At 29.6% G+C, this 11,115-nt stretch overlaps 1 protein-coding gene across 1 annotated transcript; it reads right to left on the reverse strand.

Moving 5' to 3' along the window:
* Positions 1-974: 974 nt before the first annotated feature.
* Positions 975-6,659, reverse strand: LOC116023010 (GDSL esterase/lipase 5). The gene is made up of 5 exons (XM_031263944.1): positions 6,343-6,659; positions 6,120-6,244; positions 2,504-2,734; positions 1,389-1,644; positions 975-1,287 (listed from the first exon to the last, which is right to left on the reverse strand). The coding sequence occupies exons 1-5, from the start codon at positions 6,632-6,634 to the stop codon at positions 1,055-1,057; spliced, it is 1,137 nt and encodes a 378-aa protein (XP_031119804.1). The 5' UTR covers positions 6,635-6,659; the 3' UTR covers positions 975-1,054.
* Between the last annotated feature and the right edge of the window lie 4,456 nt (positions 6,660-11,115).

Genomic DNA, 11,115 nt, shown 5'->3' on the forward strand with positions numbered 1-11,115 from the left:
ATTTAACCAAGTAATTACCTACGGACTAAACATGTCATTTGATTTTTTAAGTGATTTGGTGCGTGTACTTTAATTTTAATTTTAAAATTAATACGGTGGAGTAATAATAATGATGATGATGATGGAACTCTCTTACTGGTTTTATTGCACCATTCGTTTCACTTATAGGGCTAATTTAACGCTTTTTTTTTTTCTTTTCTTTTTTCTAATAAAGTTACTAAAACAAAAAAAAAAATCACTATTCTATATAATATGAAAATAAAACTATTTTTATTCATTAAGTATCATAAATTGATTAACTTTATTCCACATTAAAAAATTTACTTATTAATCAAATATGAATCATATATTATCGCATACAAAAAATTTAGTTCATTCACCGCATGATCCACTTAATGAAAAAGTAATAAGCATTGATACTGAGATTCCTGGCCTAGGCTTTAGTTGGTCTGGAACATAAATGGCAATATTTCAATAGTTATGCCATGAACTCCGATACACCTTACAAGGTAGACTCAAATCAAAATAAACAATTTATATATTGAATATTCACAATTTACATACTGAATGTTCACAATTTGAATTGTGAACATTCAATATATAAAAAATTAAAAATTGTGAACATAAAGTATATAAATTGTGTATTTAAGGTGGACCCGGCCAGGTCCACAATATAATTTGTCACAATTTATATCATGAACTCTAGTTCAATATACAGAATTTGACTTCATAAAGTACATAATTCATGTTCATAATGTACTTCTATCTTTGTGCCATGGATTTACACCATTAACCTTGAGAAGACACGGGAAAAGCTTGTATTAGCTGCAAGGGTTATTTAGTTGCCATTGAGAATCCAAAGGATATAATTGTGCAGTCCGCCATTAATCACCATCTAGCGATTTTTTCAATCATAGTTTTAACCATGATGCTGAAATGAAGTAAGTCAATTATTTGATGATAAAATTAAAAAATAATTTAAAAAATTATCGATTTAAACTCTAAGAATTATGGAGTATAACTTCATTATAACTTAGAGGGGGAAAAAAAAAAGCTATAGGCATTGAAATAGGTTCTTCAAAGTGTAAAGCCCAAGCTTGGGCTGATTCCACATATGATCTGCCATTTGTTTGTGCACACTTTCTGTAAGATGATATGAGTCCCAAAAAACATATTCTTTTGGATTCTCACAAACTTCAAACTCCCTCACAGGCCTCTTTCCTCCACAGCTGAATACTCCTCTAAATCTCCCTGTTCCACAGCATGCTATCTTCCCTTCCTTGAAACCTATAAATCCAGAGAGCCCAAAGTACAAACAGTTAGGTAGAAGGGTTTTAAGTAGTCACAAATTCTCAGTTCAATTGGGTCTTAGAATAGTTGAAATGTACCAAATTTAGAGGGATGATTAATCCTTTGTTTGAGATTATGGTTGAAGTCATAGAGGACATATCTAAAGCCTTTGAAGTGATTCCCCATTTTCACTAGCATTTTGTGGAGTGCCCTATTGTGTAGCCTTGACAACTTTGAAACTTGTGGTAAGCACCCACTTTTAGTTGGAGGATTAAGCTGTCTCATGCCAGGTATACATCCCAAATCCCCCAAATTCAATAACCCAAATTTCCTGCCTCCACTTCTATATATGTCCTGCAAAATCACACCAAAATATTCATTCGCGATTAAAAAGTGACAAAATTTTTACATTGTTTGATCTTAATTATACTCTGTAATATCTTGTTTTGAAAAGTAAGGTTGTACATACATGGTGTATTGCCAAAGATATATAGGAGAAGTACAACTTACAAAGTACAATATGCAACTTTGAAAACCACACTATTGTATAATCACGACATTGTAAAATTTTCTTTAATTAAATATGCTTATGACATATTGAATAGAGTGGTCATTTCATATCTAATCATCGATTTCTGATTTTTTTTATTTTTTTTTTGTAGAATACATCGATTTCTGATTTTGATGCATTTAGGGTGTGTTTGGTTGATGGGTTTAGGCATAAGGAATGGGTATGAAAGTGATTGCTTGTGTTTGGTTGATAGGTTTTGTGAATGCTATTATGGGTTTGGAATACCCCATTAATGACAAAACACATACCCTTATTAAATAAGGGTTTCATCTCCCTTCCTCCTTTCTTCCCCAACTATTAATAATCATTCCCATTCCACCCAACTTCCAAACATGCTAAATACTTTCACTAAAACCCATTATCATTACCAAGTATTTGATACCCATTCCAATTCCGATTCCCATATGCAAACCAAACGCACCCTTAGTTCTCTATTTTCATAGTTGTGGCCAAAACATTCTGTCTTTTTGAACCTTTACTGAATTCTTTATTTTTGGGTATTTTAAACAAACATTTGTAATATGATGTGAAACAATTTTTTGAAAGCAACTAAAATTTTTACAATATTAGAAGTTGCGTACTAAATATGAAATTATCACTACAATTAAAAATAAAACACACAGATTATTAAATTAAACTTACTTGAATGACTTGTGTCAAGTTTCCGATTACCATGTCCACGTAGTGGGAATGTGAATAGGAGGTTAGGAGTTTGGAATCGGTTAGGAAAGGGCTAAGATAGTCATTTGTACCAATGCTGAACAAATACACTGCCCTTGCAAACGCCTTTCTTGATTCTGCGCTTCCAATCTTGCCCCTATACCAGGCTTTAACCTTGTTGAAGTATTCCAGCTGAGTCCCTAGATCAATTACCTGAACATATATATATGTACATTAAAAGCTACGGATCAGAGTAATCATAAAACACATCAACATTTCCCATGCCTTCATAAGGTTAATCTTTTTTATTAGGGCTCTTGATAAAAAAGCACATTATGATTTTAGTTGGCAAACAGTCCTAAGGAAATATATCATATGTGAAATTCACTTTGATTATATTCTTGTAATCGATTCTAAGTTGTCCATAATTAACAAACTCAAATCACAAAGGCCAATAGATAATTCCCAATTAAGAGTCGAATTTGAAATCTTGTTTTTATCAAATCAACTGTCACACCAATTCAGTTTGAGTTCGTTGCTCGATCTACCAAAGATTAATCTTAACATCATTATTACAAATAACCATTAAATGGTTCAAGTTTTAACTAGCGTTGGTCATAGGAATTTATTCAATTCGAAATTAGGGATGTCAATGTCAGTTGCACTTTTTGTGAGCCAACCCGCAAACTAAAATTCTTCAATCTTAGCCCGTCTCAGCTGGGCTAGCCCACAGGCGGTTTAGATCGAGTTGGCTGCCCCACTTTAAGAATCTGAAATGATTTGAATTTCCATCCACTCGGATCCAAAAGTGGATCCACTACGTACAGGTGGTAAACTTGTTAACGACGATACATGCTGGGTGGCATGCACGGCACCACTCGATATGATGCCAAATGATTGCACGGAGGACTGCGGGCGGGCAGCCTGGCACCCAGTCTCGTGAGTGTAGAGTGAAAAGATAGATAGATAGATACATGTATGTATGCATGTATGTATGTGGGGGTTTTATGAGTTTTGATGATTATTATTATTATGTGTTTTGTTTGGACCACTCTACCTACTTGTGGTGTGGACGTTTCCAAACTTCATACTCACAAATTGCCCGCCCCATCCTTGGGCCCTGCCCTCTGCACTAGACTAGGACTACCATTATATTGCCCCATTTTTTAGAGTGGATTTTAGCCTAACATCTTCTCCCGAAAGGTAAAATCTTTAACCCCAATGCCTCCCATGCCTCGACCCGACAAAGCATCTGAGAAGATATAAATCATGTTAACTCAACTGAACAGAGATGCTAGATATATATTTGCTCACTGAGCATAAGAAGTCTCCTCATGGTAACTCATCTAATGCTAGCTTCAAAATCACATCCTTTCAACTCAATAACTCACTTTGCCTCAATTAATCCAAAATAAGGTTAATAGCTCATTTATTGATAAACTAGATATGAGTTACACTCTTATCAAAAAAGTTTTATATATTTGTCAAGTTGCGAACACTATCTTATTTATTCCTTTATCAAGAGTTTGATTTATGAAAAAGTTTGCAAATTCTTATTCGAATGTGCGCTTTGAGTGAAATCCGTCTTGTAACTGATAAAGAACCACTGTGTGATAAATCAACTTAGCTAGGTTATGAAACTAAGAAGGTCAATAGATAGCTCTCGATCACGAAGAGTCAAACTTAAACATTATAATTACCAAATCAACTGTAAGAGTAACTTAGTAGGGACTTTAATAATCCTCTATCAAAACTTAGACTATGTGCATGTGAGAGCCCTCAAATTTTGGGTGCAAACTAACTATACTATGCCATTAAACTATACAATCTTTATCTTTACCATAAATAGTGGAATTTCTTTTTTTAAGAATATAGTACTATTATATATTTAAAAAAAATTAAAAAAAAATCATTTTAAAGTGTTTGAATGGATTTAATAATGTCAGCATACTAATTCAAAGACAGTTGACTTTAATAGCCAACAATTCCTAGCTATATAATCCTCACATGCGGATGGTGGTGGGGACTATATGGCTTCTCATTGGGATGTTTTGTCAATCTTAATGAAAAGCAATAATGTAACTGTTAATGATGAATTAATACCTAAAAACTTTAGTCACAATTTTTAATATATATTTATTAACTTTTCATCAATTATTAATCTGGCCTGCAATTGTAATCTTTTACATTTAAGCGAACAAAGTAAACAATTATTCGTTTTCAAAAAAAAAAAGTAAACAATTATTCAATATTTCTTTTATTTATATATCTTCTTTAAACATTGTATTATAATTTCAAATGTTGGTATGAGCCTGCATTTTTTTATATATATATTTAGATATACAAATTTTATTTGTTAGAATAAACTAAAATGATAAGTTATAATTAACTTTAATTAGCTCTCATTAAGTCAAACACATAATATGACACGAAATATAATGTAATGCTAGGGAGTGTAGTTGGGGAGCCATTAATTAATTAATTTTTTTCTACATTGGTTAGAATTGACCAACTTAAAATAATAATAATAATAATAATAATAATAATAATGAATTTTTGTGATGTTAAGAGATATATATATATATATATTTTTTTTTATAGTTCATCGGCTCAAATCAAAAGGATTAATAGACATCTCACATAAAAATTCAAACTTAGAATCATATGATTACCAAGATGCATGACAGGCTAATCAACTTGGTTGGAAATTACCTCCTAATTTTATCAGGTCCTATTTTAAATAATACTTGATATGATTAAATATATTATATTTAATTATACTTATACTATCAATACAAATATGAAAAAGAATTTTAATAGTTTATGATCTAGAATGTGCATGTGTTTATTATTACATGAATAAACTAGAAAGAATTACAACTTTCCAAGTCAAAATTCATTGGCCTTTATTAACACACTTCATGGATCCTAGAAAAGTTATGCATGCCTCTTCCCTTTTCCCACAAAACAACCCAATTTTCTATTCACTTTCATCATTAATTCATACTCCACAACCTAACTTATCACCAAACCCTAATCAATTAGCCGCATTGCATGCAGATAAATTAAAAGGAAAAAGAAAAATTATACAACATTATTATTTAAAAAAAAAAAAAAAAGTAACTACAATGTAAAATTGTATGCAATGAGCTGAGGGTATTGATTTGTTATCCAGTCCTTAAGCATTATTTCTACGTGCCCGCATGTCGTTAATCAAATTTAAAATTACTATTATATTTTTTAGTCATAACCACATAACATTTTGTGACCATCACTACATAAAATTTGATAAGTTACAAAATTATGAAATATAGGTTACGTTTTTTACCTAGAAATTGACACTAATATACATACATACAATAATGGTAGTATCTAATGTTGACTATCTTATATTTGTCATAATTTTAATTTAATATCATTGTGAAAATGCTAGCAAAGCATTAATAATTGGTGAAAATAAAATTATAAAAGTTTAATTGTTGCCTATGTCATGTGACTAGTAATAAGCATATTTTAAAAAGTAATAACCATATTCAAAGTACGCGTGACAGGTGAATGAGATATATGTATATGTGGACAAAAGAGATAGACGACGTACTTCTCCCTGAAATGTCTGGACCAGAGCGCCGGCGCCGGCCGACGCAAAGTTTGCTCCGCCGTAATATTCATGCTTCTCCGCCGGTTGCAGAAATGGCGGCACCAACGGCAGCCCCGCGTACTCGGCTGATCACCAAAAATAATACAATCATTTAAAAAAAAAAAATCTTAATAAGGATTTCAATATTCTCTCTCTCTCTCTCTCTGTATAATTGTTTAATTACCTATGAAGTCGGAGATTAGGCGGCCGTCGGAGAACCTGCCGGTGGGGGCGTCGAAGAAGGTCTCGCCGTAGGGGCGGAAATTGGCCTGGTCGAGAGTAGTGGTGTTTATGTAGTTGTTGTTGCCGGAATCCATGAAGGAGTCGCCGAAGATGAAGAGAGGCGGCCTGCGCTCCCCCGCCGGCATTATGCATTCTCCGCCGTTCGCCGTCGCGGCGGGAATGGACGGGAGAGAAAACGAAAGGAATGGTATGAGAAAGTAAATGAAGAAAGAAGAGCAGAGGTTGGGCGCCATGGCTAAAACAAAGAAAGAAACTCGCTTAGCTTAGCTTCTCACATGACAATTAGGCAGTATAAAGCAGCCTATATTTTGGGAGTCACTTGAGGTTTTTTTTTTTTTTTTTTAATAATAATAATAATTAAAATCTTTATTATTATTTTTTTCATTGGTCAACTGAAGTTAAAATAAAATAAAATAAAATAAAAGGAGATTCGAGATTTCGAATGTGAATCATTTACTTGCTCTACTAGCTTACTTAGGGCTTATTAAATATTAATTAATTAATTTAGTATTTACAAATAAATTTTATACATTTAAAAATTATATTGAAACTTCTACTTAATATTAAAAATTAAATTTAAAATTATATAAAAAAAAAATGTTACTCCGTCAAAGAAAAGCAAGGCAATGACATCATTTTAATTTTGCATTAAAATAGTAAGTACATATAAAATCAGATAGCTGGAATATTTGAAAGAATATTTAATTATATATTAAGTCAGACCTAGATTTAGCTTCCTCAGTTGCTCTGTTATTTATTTATTTACTTATTTAGGTATCAACTTTAAAACTAATCATATTTAATATAGTAAATTATCAAATATAATGCAAATTTTAGTTCTTGAAAAAAAGATAAAAATTACAATCAAAATTAAATCTAGTATGTATCGCATACATCAAATAAAGCTTATAACTTTGAGTGTAAAGCGTTGTGTTAAAATTCATCGGCCCACCCCACCAAAAAAAAAAATATATATTGATCGGCCCACATTATATGACTACATATTTTCTTACTTTAAAACTCATAAAGAAGTGCTTTGTCACCCTTTAGGTCTACTTGGCATAAACATTATTAGTCTCAGTCTATGACCTAATTGAGGTCGTGGTTGGAAACCTATAATGATCAAACAAAAAATGTATAATTTTTTTTAGAAAATGTTTATTCGGATTTGTTGTTGTATCCTTTTTGAACAAGTAAAAAAAAAAGAAAGGGAAAAAACACTAATACTCCTTTATCTCATTTTATCAATTTAATTTACTATTCATTACTTACTTCAAATGTTCTTTCTTTGCATGTTTAAATGATTTTTAAACTCAATTTTTTATAATTAATAATACTTTTAGTGTAATTTCTAAATATATAAGTTTTTTAAATTTTTCTATAGTATCAATCAGCAACAATGACAAAATACCAAGAACAATTAAATATAACATACATGATTATACTAAATATTATTGACATATATAAGTGCTAACAATATTTGATATAACTAGATATGATATATCTTATTGCAAGTATCAGTTATGTCATAAAAAAATCTTTAAAACTTTATGCAGTAATATTAAACCAAATATTATTTAAAATATGAGTCGATTGAATCAAATATATAACAAATAATAATAAAATGTAAAAGAGTAGTAATCTCGTGGATAGCAGAGTTGAGTTGGATGATTGATCATGTCATGTGCAACCCGTTTTCGAGCTGACCAAATCAGTGGATACAGCATGGGAAGTTTAAAACCAAAAGTGGAGACTTTAATTTGGGTATATATATATATATCCAAATCAAGTGGGCTTTCTTTACACCCAAAAATAAAAAAATAAAAAAATCATGCATATTTGCAAGTTGTGATAATTATATTTCAAATTTTTAGATTTGACAATTGTGTATTAAAATTGTGAATCATTAATGTAAGTTTATATTAATCCAAAATAGAGATTGAAAACCATTGCTAAATGATGTATATATTTTAAGTATATCTATCTTTGTTTATAATGGTTCGATTGAGATTATTTAAACGGCTATAACTTCTTTGAAGATTTGAAGTCTAAATCTAAGTTTAAGAATGTCGAAAATTAAGGTGAAGAGAACGCATCAAATCTGTCGAATAAGTGTTCCTAAGTCTTAAATATATATATATGATCGAAATCAAGTGAAGAATATGCTTCACTGTGAGAAATAAAAATTAATCTCATTCGACCATCACAAAGTAATAAATAAAAATATAAATTATATTATGTATAATAAAATTGCAGTGAACTAATCAAATAAATTGAAATATGATTTGGTTTGATCAATTGGGTAAATTATTTTTCAATTTGATAAATGATTTTACAAAATTAAAATTTTAGTTAATTTAGTTCGAAACTAATTGACAGGCTCTGTTTGGCAGAGCTTATTTAGGAGCTTATAGCTTATTTTAAGCTACTAATAAGCTATAAGCTCTGTTTGGTAATGTTCCTAAAATAAGCTAGTAGCTTAAAATAGGAGTTTATTTTTGAACGCTACCTAAGATAGCGTTTCAAAATAAGCTATTAGCTTCCTAACTTTTTTTCCATCTTTAACCTTATTATTTTAAAGAAATGACATCATTTACCCTTCCCAATTAAAACCCTTTTCTATTCTTATTTATTCGCAATTTTCACGCTAATCACTTAATCTTCATTCACTCTCCGCAGAAGCATCGCCCATCAGCCGCCTCGCTCCGCAGTCTGCAACCGGCCAATCGCAATATCATCGGTCTGTAGGTATGTATATATTTATTTTGTTGTATTACTTGTATATATATTTTTTTCTATTGCATCTCGTATATCCGTAAGCTTGTATATGATATATATTTCATTGTATTACTTGTATTACTTGAATGGTTGGACTGCGTGTATATGATATATATTTCATGTATTCCTTCATTTTATTTATTTATTTATATATATATATATTAATGTAATCTGCAGTGTTTTTTATATAATATATATATTAATGTAATCTGCAGTGTTTGTTTTTGAATATATATATATATATATATATTAATGAAATCTGCAGTGTTTTTTATATAATGTAATTTGAAGAATTAAAGTAAGTTTCTGCAGTGTTTGTAATATGTAGGATTCTACCCAAGTTTTATCAATGTAATCTGCAGTGTTCGTTTTTGATATATATATATATATATATATATATATATATATATATATATATATATATATATATATATATNAGACTTTAATTTGGGTATATATATATATATCCAAATCAAGTGGGCTTTCTTTACACCCAAAAATAAAAAAATAAAAAAATCATGCATATTTGCAAGTTGTGATAATTATATTTCAAATTTTTAGATTTGACAATTGTGTATTAAAATTGTGAATCATTAATGTAAGTTTATATTAATCCAAAATAGAGATTGAAAACCATTGCTAAATGATGTATATATTTTAAGTATATCTATCTTTGTTTATAATGGTTCGATTGAGATTATTTAAACGGCTATAACTTCTTTGAAGATTTGAAGTCTAAATCTAAGTTTAAGAATGTCGAAAATTAAGGTGAAGAGAACGCATCAAATCTGTCGAATAAGTGTTCCTAAGTCTTAAATATATATATATGATCGAAATCAAGTGAAGAATATGCTTCACTGTGAGAAATAAAAATTAATCTCATTCGACCATCACAAAGTAATAAATAAAAATATAAATTATATTATGTATAATAAAATTGCAGTGAACTAATCAAATAAATTGAAATATGATTTGGTTTGATCAATTGGGTAAATTATTTTTCAATTTGATAAATGATTTTACAAAATTAAAATTTTAGTTAATTTAGTTCGAAACTAATTGACAGGCTCTGTTTGGCAGAGCTTATTTAGGAGCTTATAGCTTATTTTAAGCTACTAATAAGCTATAAGCTCTGTTTGGTAATGTTCCTAAAATAAGCTAGTAGCTTAAAATAGGAGTTTATTTTTGAACGCTACCTAAGATAGCGTTTCAAAATAAGCTATTAGCTTCCTAACTTTTTTTCCATCTTTAACCTTATTATTTTAAAGAAATGACATCATTTACCCTTCCCAATTAAAACCCTTTTCTATTCTTATTTATTCGCAATTTTCACGCTAATCACTTAATCTTCATTCACTCTCCGCAGAAGCATCGCCCATCAGCCGCCTCGCTCCGCAGTCTGCAACCGGCCAATCGCAATATCATCGGTCTGTAGGTATGTATATATTTATTTTGTTGTATTACTTGTATATATATTTTTTTCTATTGCATCTCGTATATCCGTAAGCTTGTATATGATATATATTTCATTGTATTACTTGTATTACTTGAATGGTTGGACTGCGTGTATATGATATATATTTCATGTATTCCTTCATTTTATTTATTTATTTATATATATATATATTAATGTAATCTGCAGTGTTTTTTATATAATATATATATTAATGTAATCTGCAGTGTTTGTTTTTGAATATATATATATATATATATATTAATGAAATCTGCAGTGTTTTTTATATAATGTAATTTGAAGAATTAAAGTAAGTTTCTGCAGTGTTTGTAATATGTAGGATTCTACCCAAGTTTTATCAATGTAATCTGCAGTGTTCGTTTTTGATATATATATATATATATATATATATATATATATATATATATATATATATATATATATATATATATATATATATATATATATATATATATATATATA

This window comes from Ipomoea triloba, chromosome 6 (assembly GCF_003576645.1).
Source record: "Ipomoea triloba cultivar NCNSP0323 chromosome 6, ASM357664v1".
Lineage (NCBI taxonomy): Eukaryota > Viridiplantae > Streptophyta > Magnoliopsida > Solanales > Convolvulaceae > Ipomoea > Ipomoea triloba.